The sequence below is a fragment of the Tricharina praecox genome (genome assembly GCF_024521635.1).
Source record: "Tricharina praecox strain CBS 144465 chromosome Unknown BZA05scaffold_2, whole genome shotgun sequence".
Lineage (NCBI taxonomy): Eukaryota > Fungi > Ascomycota > Pezizomycetes > Pezizales > Pyronemataceae > Tricharina > Tricharina praecox.
Window position 1 is genome coordinate 2,214,716 of NW_026250404.1, and position 17,501 is coordinate 2,232,216.

Consider the following 17,501-nt stretch of genomic DNA (forward strand, 5'->3'; position numbering starts at 1 on the left):
CTCGAAACGTAGGCCGCATAAGCCCCGAGAGTTTAAGGAGAGGGTTTTCTTCTACCTCCTGGCCACATTATGGTGCGATCTAGAAGTCTCCACCCTTCTGGCTGGTTTCATAAAAGAAACGAGGCATGAGGTCAGCGGGACTCTCGCGTTCCGGCGAGCCCAAATTGCCGACAGAAAGCTGGTTGGTTCAGCGCAATAACAGTATTCTACATCGTGGAGACTTCGGAGAGTAAAGATATGGTATACATAGTAGAAGCTATCTGGCGTCACTAGCTCCTCGAAAGACAAAATACGCATGAAAAAGGGCAGTGACACAGGATATCACTCGCTAGAAGGCGACATTGACAAATTTGTACTGCTGGAGGAAAGTGTGCCTTAAACCATCATTAGAACCACCATGATATAAATCAAAACCCTTCATTAGCACCTAAAGAACAACTCTATCCAAGTAGCCATAGTCTTAATCCGGGTGTTTGTGGTGGGTCCGGCTGGGTGGAGGAGTGGCCGTTTCTGAGGCGATTTTGGAAATTGGAACTCCAGCGCGCCTCCATTCATGGGATAGCAGCAACTATTATAACGTACTGTACTTTCTTAAATCTTTTAAATTCCATGCTAAGCACCCGAATGATATAGAGTCGTATGTACCTATCACAACAGAAGAATGTATGATGTATGTGACATCGGAGGAAATGCCGAAGGCCCAATACCTACGGGCGTGTGACCTACCCAGTGGGCGGAGTATTAAGCTTCAGACATCCGGCCATCAACCACGTTTTAAGTTTTAACCACCCAGCCGTGCACCGGCCTTCCCCCCCGCGACCTCCCAGCGATCACCAGATTGGTTGTTCGCCGTTCCTTTGTTGCCTTGATCCCATCGCCCCCACGCCCCTCTCAGTCACCACAGCTATCACCCCCCCACCCCGCCCCCTCACGTCGACCCGCAAAACCTGCACTCCGCGTACCTGCACTCCGCGTACCTGCACACTGCGTAGCGGCGTATGTAGGCGGGTAGTTATCCCACCCTGTCCCACCCCACCCCACGCCATCCCACGCCATCCCACGCCACCCTATCGGTCGGTCCCTCAGTCCCCCCACCGCCGGGAATCAAAAGCCGGTGCTGTGCGTACTGCGATCTCGATGATGTTGTGTCACTCGTGACGAGCAGGTATCAGGAATGTTGGAAACGTGGATGCAACATTCCAGCCCCGTCGAAGGGGTTTCATAAGGGAACTAGGAAGGAACTAGGAGGGAAGGAAGGGAGGGAGGGGAGCAACTGGTTTCTGGGTGCTGGCTGGCTGGAGCTAGAGGGACTGGAGGGGCTGGAGGGAGAGGGGCTGGCAGGATTGGATACGGCGAGTGAATACTGGAGTCGCTGTGGGTTGGCAACCTGGGGAACAATGGTGTTTTGGCCCATCTGGAGGTAAAACACTGATGATACGACGATGTCTACAAGGAACCGGAACGAAGTATGATACTTTCTATAAGTGAAGCCGCCATGTAACTCCACAAAGTACGTACACACAGCACACCGACGTAGTGAGTGAGAATGATGATACAAAAGATGTTTAAAGAATGTTACAGATGCATTGAAGAAAAGAAAAACCGGCAAAACCCCCTCCTTTTGCCAGTCTGTCCCAGTAGGTAGTTCCGTCACCCGTTACTTCAAAAAGTAAAGTAAAATACAAGAAAAAGGCAACCCCTCATGTCCATGTAAGTTAAGTACCATAGTAGATTACACCCTGAAGTAGAAGAAAAGAAAAAGAAAGTTGTAAGACCATCGACTGCCGGAAATGAAGGTAGGCAGCACCCATTCCGTATACAACACAGCGATGGTATGTACTTAAAGTAGTACTTAATGATACATGGAAAAGAAAAGAAAAAAATGCATTACAAAGTCAACCGATTTCAAAAACTACCCAAAAAATAAGGACATGGATCGAATATTTAGTCGGTCGATCTCGATACTGGAAACGGCCCGAAATTGCTGTGTGTTGCGTTGCCGGAGGGGATTCGGTCGCCGTTTAGATATATCGAGGTATGGTAATAGCCGTGGAAGAGGGAAAGAAAATATTCGTTCATGGTAGTCGATTCGTCGGTCCGCTAGGTGTACTGGAAGGGCTGGGGGTTAATCGGTTGTAACTAGATTGGAAGCGAGTGGGGAAGAGAATAAACTTACTCGTTGGTCGGTATTGATCGGTCTAATTGCGGGGAGGCTTGCCAACGGAGGGGATCCAGTCAGGCTCGGGAGCGGCCTCACGCTTTGGGGGCTTGCCGACGGAGGGGATCCACCCAGGCTCGGGAGTGGCCTCACGCTTCGGGGGCTTGCCAACAGAGGTGATCCAGCCAGGGGCGGGAGCGGCCTCACGCTTCGGGGGCTTGCCGATGGTGCTAATCCACCCAGGCTCGGGAGCGGCCTCACGCTTCGGGGGCTTGCCGATTGTGGAAATCCACCCAGGCTCGGGAGCGGCCTCACGCTTGGGTGGTTTGCCGATTGTGGAAATCCACCCAGGCTCGGGAGCGGCCTCACGCTTCGGGGGCTTGCCGATTGTGGAAATCCACCCAGGCTCGGGAGCGGCCTCACGCTTGGGTGGTTTGCCGATTGTGGAAATCCACCCAGGCTCGGGAGCGGCCTCACGCTTGGGAGGTTTGCCGATTGCGGAAATCCACCCAGGCTCAGGAGCGGCCTCACGCTTCGGGGGCTTGCCGATGGTGCTAATCCACCCAGGCTCGGGAGCGGCCTCGCGCTTCGGGGGCTTGCCGATTGTGGAAATCCACCCAGGCTCGGGAGCGGCCTCACGCTTGGGTGGTTTGCCGATTGTGGAAATCCACCCAGGCTCGGGAGCGGCCTCACGCTTGGGAGGTTTGCCGATTGTGGAAATCCACCCAGGCTCGGGAGCGGCCTCACGCTTGGGTGGTTTGCCGATTGTGGAAATCCACCCAGGCTCGGGAGCGGCCTCACGCTTCGGGGGCTTGCCGATTGTGGAAATCCACCCAGGCTCGGGAGCGGCCTCACGCTTCGGGGGCTTGCCGATGGTGCTAATCCACCCAGGCTCGGGAGCGGCCTCACGCTTCGGGGGCTTGCCAATTGTGGAAATCCACCCAGGCTCGGGGGCGGCCTCACGCTTCGGGGGCTTGCCGACTGATGTGATCCAGCCGGGCTCTGCGGCGGGCAGAGCTAAAATGCCAGGGGCACAGGACAGAGCGAGAAGCAATACCTCAGGCCGCATGCTGAAACGATGGTTTGTCGGGTGTAAGGAACGGCCGTTATCGAGTGTGAAATCGGAGACGAATCGGAGAGAGCAATGAATGCGGTCGGTATGAATTGCCGAAGATGAGCGCCGGAGGAAGATGGTCTGTGTCTTTAGAGTGAAAGACTGAGGAATGTTGCTGGTGAGGAATGTGAGTAGAAGGTCGGATATCTTCTGTCTTTATAGGATAAAGTTTCCAGTTGGGAGGGATGAGTACTTTTCAAGGGAAACACCGTGGTGAAGGTGGGAGGGAAACGGTGGGCCATGTGGTATAACTGTTCTCATGTAAGGAGCAGTGTGGGTGTCGGCCTGCCTGTCTGTTAATGGACATTCGTGATCTCCACGGGCGGGCCGTTTGAATGGAGCGTCCAAGGTCCCACACAATCACTTGACATCACTCGTGGTGGCGTCAACACCACCCTTTTGCCGCCCTCACCGAAAAATAAAACCCAACGAAAGCGGTAGGGAGGACGAGGATCTCCATGAGCTTGACATCGTATCTTAGGTCAGGCGCTAAAAGGGTGAAATCTAGTGCTCTCTTCACCGTCCAGAGGATGGCCGCCGCCACCAAGTTTTGAGGCCCTAGTCCGGACACGCCCGTCTGGAATGTCCGTTCTGGAAGGTTCTTAGCCATGAGATACGTATAGCCATCGTGCTTAAAAGTCCTTTTGCATCGCGGCGTAACGCTCGCTTCCGCTTAGATGCGCCGAAGAAAATTGAGGAGGTGGATGGTACGCATGTGGGACTCCTTCATGATTCCATTCAGACCCCTATTAGGATTAGTGTGTTTCTCTGTGCTGAGGGGACACAATTTATGATTCGTCATTTCCAGCAAAAATGTATACGCTAACTCCCAAACGGGGTCTGAACGAAGTGCCAGAACTCAATTCCGGCGCTTCCGACGTCCTTGGTGATGGCAACTTCTTTGTTCCGCCTACCTAAAACATGTAAGGTCATGAGGCAAACGCTGAAGCCAACAGGTAAGATTTCGTTGACTATCACGCACAGTGTAACGTATGGTTCCCACGCCGTGTGGATAGCTTCGGCTGGACGGGTATGGAGAGGTAAAGATACTCTATCTGTGTAGCTAAGCGAGAGGCCGTCTATGGCGCACCCCGTCGCGCCATAGATCAATTTACTATCTCTCGATGAGGTGAGAGAAGTAGGGTGACGGCGTTCGAGAAACGAAAGAGTGTTGATTACATGCGATGTGAGGAGAGGCAGGCGGATGTATTTTGGTTTGCTCATTCACAGTGCATTCTCGGTATAGCGTTTGCAATGTGGCAGAGGCTTTGAATATGGTGGATTCCAGATTCACTCCTGCGATAGGGCCAAGCTGGCGAGAACCATCTCAACTGCAGCCTCGTAACTTGGCCCCCATCTCGACTCCAATAGGCGAAGAACTCCTCTCGATCGCAATCCCCGCCGCGCCGTCCGTCGCCACCGGCGTTGGCGATGAGACTGTCCACCAGTGCCAGGCTAAAGTGGTCTTTCAAAGTGTTCGTCCTGCTCTCCCTCCCTAGGAGGCGATATTGCACAGGTGGTCTTGCACCTCACGCGGATCATCACAGTCCGGGGCATCCAAAGTCGAAGAATGTGGAAGTCCTGATATTTCCATCGATGCTATTGAAAACCACAAGCGTCGAGCAACACCAACATCTCGATACCATTGAAGTTGGGCCCGCCCCGTCACCAACTCCATCATCTAACCGTATATGGAAGCCAGAATGAAGGCGGTTCCGAAAGACACCCTACTCAGCAGCACCAAGCAGTCAGTTAATGTCATCCTGTTCAAATTTGCGAAGAACAAGCGTCTCTGTGACTAGAATGATAGTGGAAGTGAGGCGGTGTTTTGTCCCAAAATTGCGTGTTGCATAGCAGCATTCAACGCCATTCATGTAATGCACAGAATCCGAGAGTTGAAGTTTCATCAATAATGCCATCAATACAAACCAAGCGGGCTTCTGTATCATCGATGCTCCAAGAGGGTTTCCACCGACGAGGAATCAGAGGGCATGGCGAATCCAAACGAAATAAGGGGGCCCACTTGAATGCAGTGTTCTTCATTATCAATCCTCTCACATCCACCTCCTCCGCCCAACGCCTAAGCTTCCCAGCAGGCACGAGATCGATTCCTTGCCGTGCGAGAGTCTACCGGGCACATCAAAGTCAGTCATGATCCCCGTTGTGGCAATCTCGGGTCTTGTGTGAATGTTGGTTGACCCCTCGCGGGGATCGCCGAAGGAAACCCACCTCAACTATCAACATCAACGCCCCAAGAATCAAGCACAGCGTCTTCCCGAAACGGGAGACACACAGGCCTAGCCCCATGCCCACGAAACTGCCCGTCGAGATCTGCCGATAGATCGCTGGATTGTATCCGTTCCGGTTCCTTGGTGGTGGGGCCATAGGCTTGCGGCTCGTCCCCCAGGGTAATCCGAATCCGCCGAAGGCCGAGCTGGGAGCTTCGCATCGGTACGTCGCAAACAGACTCGACGGCCTATTGCCACCGTGACTGAGATACCCGAGGCCGGCGGCGGCACCGAGAACGGAAATGGGAGGCGCAAAGAGTCGGAATGCCATTGTTCGTAAGCGTTGTTGTTGATGATGAGGTTCGGTGATGCTGGTGATACCGGGCGGGCGAGATCAACGTAGCTACGGCTTGGTAGTTTGATGACGTCGCGCCTCAATCCACCGTACCTTGGCGGTTGTTAGTACCACGCGATCCGTGCTCTACACGCATAAGCGCGGCAAAAGTAATGGCCAAGCATATGTAAAGGACTTCAGCTGCTTTCCTGTTTGGACAGAATTCCAAACAGCGAGAGCAGAGACGCCGAAAGGCCTGTAAATAGAGCAGGTTAGGATAACCAATGTGATGCCCCTTTCCAAATTCAGTCAACGATTACCGTCGAGTTTATGACCACGACGAGCGTCGAGTGTCTAGGTAGTTTAAGTTCTTTAGGCAATCAGTTGGGGCCCAACCGAAGTATAAACGGTCCCATGCTTTTGACGACAAAGGCTTACGACGCACTTCCTACTCTAGTAGCTTCTGACAGAGTGGTATGACACCGGGTGGACTCGGGACTCGAGATATCTTGGATAGTGTATACGGAGCTCGTGCTTGCCTTGTTACGAGGGTGTAGATTTGCGGATTCAGCTCCGAATGCCGGAGGCCCGAACTCGACCTGACCTCGAAGCTCCCGTGCCGAATCGTGGTCTACCTATCACGTTCCGATCGTAAGCGTGCAGCGCTATCTCAGCACATACTTAGCCGGAAAACCATCGCACAGTGCACAGTGCCTCAGCCGAGCTGCGAGCAAACATCGCCTCGCACCGCTTTCGAGTACCTGTTGACGCTGGTCGGTGTTTCTCCAACCTCAAAGTTCTCCAAGATTGGACCGTAACCAGCACCAGTAACTCGCAATGCTTTGCAGATCAACATCTACCGTCCTTCCTTTCTATCAATACCGTCCTTCCTTCTATCAATACCCTTCATCCATCCTTTCTGCATACCTGCCTTTGATCCGGATCGAAGCGAGTGATCCTCCATTCTTGAGTAGGTACCGTACGACACCACTGGTTTCCCCTCGCCACTAGACCGCACAGCCACACAGCCTTCGGTTACACTTCACGCTAAGGAAGCTTGCGCCACACCGACTATTGCAGCTAGCGCAGACACTTTTTTATTCGACCAACCCAACCCTCCCACTTCGCACAATCATTCTGGCACTCCATCGCAGTCACAAAGCCCTTCCATCCACCCCCACCAGGGCAACACCAAAGGTTCGTGATCCGCTTCCCCCCCAACCCCCCCATATTGGAGGTTGGTGATACACAATTCATCAACCCCAACAACGCTTCACTCTTTCCCTTGATTGAATGAGTGTGGCTCTTGTGGAATTGAATATCGCTAAGCTCCTGTCGCGCCCATCGTCGTCGCTCTCGCGTCGTCATTGACCCCCCACCATCTCCCCCCATGAGGAGAGAGGGGAGGGGTTAGTGCGACAAGAGTTGTCGACGACTGCGCGGATGTTTACTGTAGATGAATGAAGAGGAGCTGCGCATGCTCAAGGCGGCCCTTGGGTCTGTCGTTGAAACTCAAGAAGAAGACTGTGCCCCGCCCGTTGGGCAAATTGAACAAGTTACGACGGATCCCGTCGAAGGCGACCCCGAGGTCGTAGAATTGGGTGAAGAGGATCTTAACTCGTTGCTCGCTCAATTGCAGCAGCCACAGGACGGTGAACCGGATCATCCCCTCTCTCCTTCCGTACCGACTGGCGAGACCGAGCAGTTTTCGGGTGCGGACGAGTTGCGCCTCGATCCGTCTGTGCTTGAGGAGATTGCACGGGCTCTTCGCGGAGGTGACGCCGTAGGAGCGACTAGTGCGCCCGGGGGAGCGAAGGAGGACAGCAGTGAACACCAGCTCATCAACGCTCTACAGAAGGCTTTCAAGGAAGATGGACACAGCAATAATCATAATGTTTCTTCGGATTCTACACCGACAGGCCAATCCCCAGAGCCCCAGGCTCAGGGGAACGCTACTCTGTCAATGCTGTTGCAGCGCCAGGAACAAGTTGGGCTTCTCATTTCCAATGAGATGTATCGTCAGCAGAATGGAGATACCAGGGGCGAGAGCTACTCCCCCGAAATCGGTGAGGAGGACGCGAGTATGCAGATGGGAGACTACGACGATGCCTCCAAGCATGCGGAGCGCGAGAGAATTCGAGAAGAGAATCGAGAAAGAAAGAAGCGATGGCGCGAAGTAAACCAAGATCGAAGTGAGTGATACAATGCTTGATTCTATGGAGTATTGACTGACAATATCTAGACAAGGACAATGATCTGAGATGTCGAGTCACCAAACGGGCAGCTAGGCTCTTCGGTTTGGGATCCTCTGCAACGAAGACTGCATGGGTCGCAGCGGAATTCAACAAAAGGAAACAGAAGAGAGAACAGAAGGAGAAGACCAAAGGAGGAGACGGTCTGAACTTGTCTAGTGTGTTCGCATCCTCTCAACCACATGCGTTCGCAGGCTCTGGCGACCATAGTGGAGTGATCCGTGGGTGCGGAGATGAAATCACGATGGAAAGCCTCGTCGAATTACTGGCGAAAGCTCCACCAGAGCTTGTCGCCGAGCTTCATCAAGTTGCGAACGACATCACTGGAACTCAACTACCACTAGGACGGAGCCGGATGGGGCAACAATCACGGAACCCGACGTCATCCCAGATACCTCCAGCTTCATCGTATCAGCAACAGCCGTCATACACACCGCATGTTCATTCTCCTCCTCCACCACCTCCACCAACAATGCACGGCCGATCCTTTGACACGGCCCCCGGCTCCGTTCCCGCTCCCCTTCCCCAACCAGAGCCCGAGCCGGCTGTTACTACACTGGAGGGCGTTCTCCAAGGTCTTGTTGCTGGAGGTGAAGTTCCCGAAGGCTTCGACCTGCTGCTTGCCGAGTTGGCGGCAGAGCCAGAAAAGTCCACTCCAGAGGTTGAGCAGGAAGCACAGCCCGAACCCCAGCCACAGCCCGAACCTCGATTACAGACCCAGCCGATGACCCAATTGCAGTCTCAGAAAGTACCCCAGGCACAGACCGAGGAAATCACTCAGCACCAGCCGATGACCCAATTGCAGTCTCAGCAAGTACCCAAGGCACAGACCAAGGAAATCGCCCAGCCCCAACCCGAGTCTCGGCTCGAGTCACAAACCGGGCACCAGTCCCAATTCACACCTGAGCCAGTTCCCACCGAACTTCAATCCGAAGCCGTGCCCAAGCCCGAATCATCTGGAGAGCCATCATCGATTGTGACAGAATCGACACCTGCGACTTCTGAACCGCCATCCTTGGTTGAGACCAGACAAGCTTCCGTGGCTCCAGAGCCGACGCTTCTTGCCGAGAACCCGGGACCTCCTGAAGTACCAGGATCTGCACCGATACTTGGGGCTGTAGAATCATCCGCGACCCAGGAGTCCACACTTCAAGCCGAGACCACAGGATCTCGCGCAGGATCTCCCGAAGAAACCGGTGGCGAACTTGCTGATGTCAACGTCGACGAGCTCCTTGCAGCTCTCGCGGCAGCTGGCGAAGATAATGACGAACACGCTGGAATCCTGGAAGAAATCCTTAACGGCTACGGCATGGAAGAACATTCCATCTCCGATGAATTCGTGGCTGATACAGCAGTGGTCGATGAACCCCTGGCTGACGATGAGTCCATAGCGGACGATGGCGTGGATGTGGAGGCGCTGCTCGGAGAGCTGGCGGCCTCAGAAGAAAGCAACGGAAAGTTGGCGGCTTCGGAAGAAAACGAAGACGAGATGACAGAAGAGGCACTTGAGAGGATTATCAAGGAGTGCGGATTCGATCCGACGAGTGTGGCTCTCGGGACTTTAACCGATGAGCAGCTGATGAATCTTGACGCCATCCTCACCAACGTTACTGGAGAGGGGGCCAAGCAGAGCGAACAGAATGAGCAGATCGAGGATTTGAGTCCCGAGATAACCGAAAACATGTCGGTAGACGACATCGACGCTCTCCTGCAGAAGCTTAGTTCGGAATCCGAAGGCCCCAGCGTCAATATCGCCCCCCTTGAACAGCCGTTCGAGAATCGAGTCTTTACACAGACACCGCAGGAAGTGGCGGCTCCGTCGTCAGCGAGGGATAACTTTGGGGGATATACAAACGAGAACCTTCGCGCCATCCTGACGGTTGTCCTCGGTGGCATTGGCATCCCGCTCGTACCAGCTCGACAAGAGATGCCACGTTCTCTTAAGCGTCCGTCGTCAGCTTCATATGTTCCTCCTCCGCCTGCCAAGCGTCCGCGCGGTCCATCTCCCAACGTTGTTGCCCCTAGCGCGGTCAACCAACTTCAGGGAATCGTCCAGAGCAGTGCCAACATCATCCGTCCCTCGCCAACTCCAACGCCACTTTCGCCTGCGTACGTCGCGAGCTTTGGCAACACCGAGGACATGAACCGGCGATTGATGGCCATGAAGCCCCCGCCATACAGACCTGGTGGTGGAACCCCTAGAAGCACGCATTCGGCAAGCAGTGCGCCGATTCCCTCGCCGCTCCCTCTTATCCCTCTCCCCGCGAGACCTAAGAGCGGAGAAGACGAGAAGCGCATCAAGGCAATGGGATTCCCACCTCTGCTCGCGGGCGTCAAGCGAAAGGCTGAATAGACGGACCAGGGACTGGCATTTCTTTAACGGCGTTATCTCTTCAAATATGTCGGTTGGCGTTGGGCATATTTTCCTTTCTCATTCCTTCGGCGATACCTACAAGCCACATCTCTTTCGGATGAGGCGGGCGTTACAGGCGACTACTTGGAGGGGGCGTGTGGTTGGGGGCGTTTACCTGTTTGTGTTTTCTGCTTTTTTCTTTCTTTTTTTTTCCCTTTTTCTTTTTTTTACATGTTGCCATTTCTTTTCACTCTATGGGGGCAACAAAAAGTTTTTTTCTGTTTTATCTCGCTGGTCTGGCGGTTTTTCTTTTTTCTTTTTTCTTTTCTTTCTGCGTGGAAACTCGAATTTACGTGCTGAGACTTGGTTGATTTTGAGTTGCTAATGTGCTTTACTTTACTTTTTATCTCTGGTTCATCATGATTGGTACTCTAGTAACGAGTCGATGAGCGGAAAGGCGGGCGGGTGTGGAATTTGGGGATTTGGGTACTGGATTTTCGCGGGTTGTTCGTGTTTGCTACATACAGACATATTCGGCGGCGGAATGTTGTACCTACCTCATAGAGGATTGTCATTGTTTGGTGAAACAGACTGATGGGTCAATCGTATGTATGTGCTTTGTGGACTACCGAGTGTATGTGATTATTCATGTGGGTTGATGGGATATGAAGCCCGTGGGACAGATACTTGATACTTAGGTAATTTGTGTTCTTGCTGGTAGGTATTTGGTGGAGGTTGGATAGATACTTGGATACGGTACCTACAAGAATGAACTTCACCAACCAGTGTTCGTTCGTTCGAGTCGTCGTGAATCGTGATGATTAGATCCTCGGGCTAAATCCTCCTTGCTATACCCGAGTAGTTTACCACCGCTGCTTCCTTCTGCCAGGCTTCACCACCGGCCCACCAGATCATAGGTAATTAATCATGCCACACCGTTCATCGTAGCCAACGGCCTCTACATCCCACATCCCACATCCCGCAGGCTGCAGATCAGGTTTTCAGTGTCTACTCGGTCATCTGGCCGAAGTTCGATCTGGCCGATGTTCGAACCGGCTCTGTTATTGTACACTGTGCGGGCCAGTTCACAGCGTGACCGCGCTGGGTATGGAATCCGTCAAATCCGGCGAACAGCCATGTTATTTGCCAGTCGAGAAAGATGGCCTCGAACTACCTATCTACACGATTACCAAAAGACGATCAAGTTTCAATAACCATAGAGCCAGTTCGCCACCAGCTGCAACGCATAAACCGCCGCGATGGACTTCGATATGTAGATTACTAGTCAGGAAGCTCGCCACGTATGTTCCCACATCCACATATTGCAGGCATAGGTATCATAGGTAGAGTAGTAGCAGGTGTACATGTACTGAGAGCACATACCTGCTCGTAGGACCTTATCCAGGGCGGTGAAGAATGCGTTACGTATCTTTAGATCTTGGCGGTATGTGCGGGATTCCCGACGGCCGCTCGTATTCGTGGCGTCCCGGCATCAACAGACGCTGCCGGAGCTCACACAGACTGGTAGCTATGTCACTCAGGTATATAGAGTTACATACCTGTTCGCAGGGTCATGTCCAGGGCGGCGAAGAAGGCGTTACATATGAAGGTAATACCTACGTACGTACGTATCTTCGGATCTTGGCGGTATATTGTACAGTATATACGAAATTCCCGACAGCTGCTTGTCTTTGTGGCGTTCGGACTCTGGACATCATCAGATCCTAACTACCTGTTATGTAACGCTGCCGAAGCTCCCCCAGACTGGTAGCCATAGCAGAAACCCCCCTCCCCCCGTAGCCATGTCACTCAGAAAAACAGGCTACTCCACCAGCGAGAATCGTGGTGGGGAATCCCGATACCTACCAGCTATCTGTTGAGCGGGCTCCACTTGCCACTCACTCGGGCAAGTGTCCGGACCTGCTTTGCTCTGCTCGAGGAAGTTACAACTCACAAGGAAGGGAATCTCCTATACAGCTGTAAATCAGGTTTACATTAAGTACATACCACCCGGAAAATTATTCGAGAATTCCACGTCCACGGTTGCCAAGAGCCCAATGTCGTCGTTGACGACGACGACTTGACGAGGATCGATTGAAGACTCCTTTAACTACCCTCCATTAACATACTTACTTAATGTACATACAGGTATAAACGAGCACAGATTGCATGGCCTCCGAGACCACGGGCCACGCACACCGTCACCCATCACATGCACATCTGCTGCCCATACGGACTCCGGAGAGGAGAACCGTCTCCGTCTGCTTCTCCTTCTCCACGCGAATGTTTGGTTGGTTATGTGATCTAGATCTAACCATCCAACTATCCATCGGTTGATAGGACCGCCGATAATACGTACGTAGGATGGTAGGAAGAAGCATGGAGTATTGAGCTTCGCCGTCGGGTACATACGGCCAGGAAGCACCAAGACTTTGTTTCATGGGAGTAGGTAGTATTGAGTACTCCGGTAGGTAGGTAGCTTCCCGCCTGCCCGCCCGACCATTACGTTATTCAACCGAGCGGAAGGGAAGGGAAGGGAAGGGTATTCCCGGGCAGCCATTGCTCCCGTTTTCGTTCAATCGAGGCGGTCTCCCCCAAGCCCCCCCCCCCCCCCCCCCCCTCCGGCCCGTTTGACCGCACTCTACCAGTAACTGTAGTATACGGTACAAGGTAGTAGGCGAACTCGAGAAGAAGTTGTACGCGGTGGAGACCTCCGAGCCTTGAGGACGAGACGGGATTGTACGTACGTACGTAAGTATAGTTAGGGTACGGTATTGGGTATAATTTTCATATGGAGACTGGAGTTAGTTAGTGGGTGGTTGGTGCTGGTGATGGTGCTGGTGCTGGTGAATTGACAGGCAACCCTTGCGGAAACTGAGCTTCGCTGGGGTAGGATATGTGAAGAGGTCTACCTGTCTGGCGGCTGATAAATGTGTAGGTATCATAGGTGGAGCACGTAACTAGACGGTAGACTCGCCTCCTTCCTTTCCCTTCAGACATGGCATCGAGAGAGCTACTCTACTCATCGGCGGGGGGGCACATGCTCGAGCTCACTCACGGACAGAGCCGAGATCAATCATCACGATTGACATTCCCAGTGGCGGGAAAAGTCTTTTCCTTTCCCTTCCCCCCTTCCCGAAAGTGCACACATCGCTTGGAGGATGCAAGCGAGGCTTGATATGAACTTGATAAGTAGCTTGTACCTACACACCTACAATGTACCCATCCATCGAGATGACTCCCTTCCCCCCCGCGCGGTCATAGACTCATAGCGGCCGCTCTATACCCTATGGACCTATGTTGTATGTTGTATGTTGTATGTTGTATGTATCGGGGAGTTGGGGACTTTGGCGTGTTTTAACCGGACGGAGAGATGTGGTGGGTAAAAACCGCACTGGGAGAGAAGAATAATAATACTCTATGTAGGAAGTATTCACCACCTACAGTGTCCACTCCCCACCGGCCACCGGGGAAATCGAATCCGAAGATTCCTCCAGCAACTCTTGGCTCTTGGCAGCAAAACAAGCATCGCCAATACTCGATATCAATGATATCAATGCGGGAAGTAGCTACCTACTGTTAGGTAGCAAGTAAAAGTAGGTATGCACGGTGGTTAGAGTAGACCACGCGTCTCCCGCCTCCCACCTCCGCTCAGCGGTCCGACGGACACTCCGGGCCACCACCCACAATCCGCCTCCTCGACTGGTGGTTTGAGCGCGGTGGATTCGTCTGTCTGTAGGGGAGGTTAGTAGGGTAGGCAAGAGGTAGGAGGTGCGTACCGGATTTCTCGAGCTGCCTCCTAGAGTCCTAGGTATGAAAGTTGGTAAATACATCTCTGCCAAGAGAACGGTATGCAGGAATGCAGGAACCATCTTATACCACATACACCGCACCGGGATCGTGCTTTCGGAGTTTTGAGCAGGTATGTACCTGCTACCTGCTACTACACTGCTACCTGCTACTACATACCTGAGTATGTACGCATGCGCTCCCACGTCCAACTACCTACCTACCTACCTACCTACCTACCTAGCGCCGGAGAAGTCCACGTCAACACATAACGGCGGTCGTGTTAAGATGCGACTGGGGGAGCGACTGGGGGCGTGGTGTGTGTTTGTTTGTGGGGCGGGGGGTATTAGGGTATTGATCGTCGTCCAGAGCCATGAGCTTCTCGCTTTGAATGCAATTGCGCACCTGTGATTCGTCCGGAGCGCGCTGCTCCCGAATTCTCCGCCAGAACGCAGAACGGTAGGCAGGTAGGTAGGCCGGCCCGGGCCCGGGTCCAGAACACAAGGTTAGATACGCGTGGCTTCGAGATCTTAGCCGCGCGAGGGAGGGAGGACCCCTGGTGGGATTTGGTTCCCGAGGGCAGGGTATGGGGGCAACCGATGCATGCATGGAATATAAGGCTGCGGGGAATAGAGTACAAAGTTGACGGAGGCTTACGCGGCAATGCACTGCTGCTGTCTAAAGTGAAACGTCCTATTGGCTGGCTCGACGTCGAGTCGAGGGAACTCTGTTTTTTACTATGGACGGGGGAAGATGATGGTATGTAGATGCATGCAGCTGCGGGCCATAATCTGGGTAAAGACTAAAGTTCTGTCGAGGAAGGGAGGAAGACTTGCTCCAGAGGACCAACGTTGCCTGGTTGCATGTCATGCATATCATACTTGTTACAAGCAAGCGGGCAAGCAAGCAAGCAGGAAAGCAAGCGGAATTTCGAAAGGCCACTTGCTTGCTTACTGGAGAACCTGGACATCTATGCACATGCTGCTGTGTAAAGATTTCTTCGATGAGGATCCCTCCTGCCTTGCTTTGCTGTTCGTTAGTTAGGGGCGGGATTGACGGTTACATTGGGATATGTCCGTCTGTCTGTCTGTCTGGAAGTTACCGGGGCCGGGAGAATATATCGAGCAACTGTGGAGACGCGTATGTTCTCTATGTATGTAGATTCAACTCCCCCCTGCGCCGCTGCCAAGTTCTAACTGTGGCTGGTATGTAGGTGAGTAGGAGCCAGGTGCCAGGATGGAGATTGGCACTGGCCCTCGAGGGAAAAGTGACGAAGAGGTATTCGCGTTCTACGTGGAGTATAGTAGGTACATGCCTGCTTGCTTGCTAGCGAGAACAGCCCGTCGTACTGTAGTTACTGCGGAGGATACTGATCATGGGCTTGATGGAGCTCGAGAAATCGGGATATATAAGATTCTGGGTGTATCCCCTCAACTGCTTCCATATCCTCAACCACCATCACTCACTCACACACCCACTCACTCACTCACTCAACCAGCAGAAGCCGGCCTCCTTTCCCTCAATCCATCTTTTCAGATCCAATCTTCAGTTTACACCCCTCGCAATTACCATGCAATTCTCCCAGATCCTATTCCTCCTCTCGGTGGTTGGCAGTTCGCTGTCGCACCCGGGAGCGCACGAGGGGCACGACATTGCGAAGCGCACCGCGTTCCTCGGCAACGCCAAGCGGTCCCTGGCGGACTGCTCCGAGCAGCTGAAAACGCGGGGGATCGAGGCTGCGGCCATTGCCCGTCGCCAGGCGCTGGCCGACTCGCTCCGCGAGAAGCGCGAGATCAAGAAGAGGGCCGGATACAACCGTGTCCGCCGCGATGTCGACGACGTCTTGAACACAGATCATAAGTCGAGCTTGACCGGACTCACGGCGAGCAGTGATCCGAGCGTCCTCTTCACTGGTGACCTGAAGTGTGTCCTCCAGCCGGAGGTTACCCAGGGCCCGTACTGTGAGTGGTTATGATGCGCCCTTTGGCTGGTGCTTTTGCTGACGGGATTAAATAGACGTCGATGGTGAGCTCATCCGCGCGGATATGCGCGAGGACCAGCCCGGTATCGATCTGTACGCCGACGTCCAGCTCATTGACGTCAACACCTGCACGGTGATGCCGAACGTCTACCTCGACTTCTGGCACTGCAACAGCACCGGAGTGTAAGTCCATCCCCACCTATTTTCCAACCCAACAATCACTGACCCACTCTTAGTTACTCCGGAGTCGTAGCCAGCGGCAACGGCAACAGCGGCGACGCCAGCAACATCGACGCGACCTTCCTGCGCGGTTTGATCAACACGGACGACTCCGGCGTCGCTCAGCTGACGACGATCTTCCCTGGGCACTACACCGGGCGCGCAACACACGTGCACATCCTGGCGACACAGGACGCCACGGTACAAGCAAACAACACCCTGACCGGCGGTACGGTCTCCCACGTCGGCCAGCTCTTCTTCGACCAGAGCTTGATCGCGGAGGTCGACACGGTCGCGCCGTACACGGGCAACTCGCAGGCGCTCACGACGAACGCGCAGGATAGCATCCTCTCCCAGGAGGCGGCGTCCATGGATCCTGTCATGGAGTATGTCCTCCTTGGTGACGATATTGCCGATGGACTCCTCGGTTGGATCACCATTGGTATCGATGCCACCGCTGAGTATGAGGTCAGCTCTGCGTCTACGTTGACGGAGAATGGAGGCGTTGCGAACGCCAACTCTGGTGCTGGTGGCCCCGGTGGTGCTGGTGGTCCCGGTGGTGCTCCTCCTTCTTAAGTAGGGGGTTGCTGGGAATGAGGGTTGGTTGAGAGGGCAGGGGAGGGGGTGCTCGGTGTAGTTTTAGGACGGTGGCGGAGAGGCTGTGTACTGTATTAGAAGACTTGTTGGAAAAAATGGATATTCCGCACGGCGTGTTATATCACGAAAATATCCGGTTCAGAAACTAACCGAACGATTTCCTGGTGATTTCTTTCCCGGCTAAATACGATCAACTTACTAGTCTGCCCTTCTCTTGGGTCGCAGGAAGTACTGGACGCAAGAGTAGTCGTTCTTTCTCGGGACATAGATAACATTGTTGGCTTTCGTCACAGAATTGCACTCGGTGTGTTTACCTGCACTTTCGTTGCGATGGGGCACTCGGCTGTTGAGTGTGCCATAGCCTGGATTGGTCGTACGTAAGGTATTTGTGAAGGGTCGGGTGTATGTAGCTGTAGGATGCGTACCGAAAAATTACTCAGTGATTATCAATGTCTCGGTTGTTGTTTAACGTTACA

The 17,501-nt window shown here is 53.5% G+C and overlaps 4 protein-coding genes across 4 annotated transcripts; 2 read left to right on the forward strand and 2 right to left on the reverse strand.

The window, feature by feature from the left end:
- Window positions 1-4,724: 4,724 nt before the first annotated feature.
- On the reverse strand, window positions 4,725-6,036 carry BZA05DRAFT_115144 (uncharacterized protein). The gene is made up of 3 exons (XM_051478621.1): window positions 5,502-6,036; window positions 5,296-5,399; window positions 4,725-4,999 (listed from the first exon to the last, which is right to left on the reverse strand). The coding sequence occupies exons 1-3, from the start codon at window positions 5,829-5,831 to the stop codon at window positions 4,954-4,956; spliced, it is 480 nt and encodes a 159-aa protein (XP_051343834.1). The 5' UTR covers window positions 5,832-6,036; the 3' UTR covers window positions 4,725-4,953.
- Window positions 6,037-7,059: 1,023 nt separating this feature from the next.
- Window positions 7,060-10,439, forward strand: BZA05DRAFT_456911 (uncharacterized protein; the record flags this gene model as incomplete). The annotated part of the gene is made up of 2 exons (XM_051487565.1): window positions 7,060-8,026; window positions 8,077-10,439. Exons 1-2 carry the CDS (start codon window positions 7,291-7,293, stop codon window positions 10,437-10,439), a joined length of 3,099 nt encoding a protein of 1,032 aa, XP_051343835.1. The 5' UTR covers window positions 7,060-7,290.
- A 1,008-nt stretch (window positions 10,440-11,447) lies between these two features.
- BZA05DRAFT_415454 (uncharacterized protein) lies at window positions 11,448-12,610 on the reverse strand (the record flags this gene model as incomplete). Its single annotated transcript, XM_051485310.1, has 9 exons — window positions 11,448-11,510; window positions 11,823-11,835; window positions 11,865-11,967; window positions 11,999-12,055; window positions 12,306-12,312; window positions 12,342-12,359; window positions 12,394-12,408; window positions 12,447-12,543; window positions 12,573-12,610. 9 exons carry the CDS (start codon window positions 12,608-12,610, stop codon window positions 11,448-11,450), a joined length of 411 nt encoding a protein of 136 aa, XP_051343836.1.
- Window positions 12,611-15,798: 3,188 nt separating this feature from the next.
- On the forward strand, window positions 15,799-17,004 carry BZA05DRAFT_331298 (Intradiol ring-cleavage dioxygenase; the record flags this gene model as incomplete). Its single annotated transcript, XM_051480583.1, has 3 exons — window positions 15,799-16,189; window positions 16,245-16,392; window positions 16,446-17,004. The coding sequence occupies 3 exons, from the start codon at window positions 15,799-15,801 to the stop codon at window positions 17,002-17,004; spliced, it is 1,098 nt and encodes a 365-aa protein (XP_051343837.1).
- Between the last annotated feature and the right edge of the window lie 497 nt (window positions 17,005-17,501).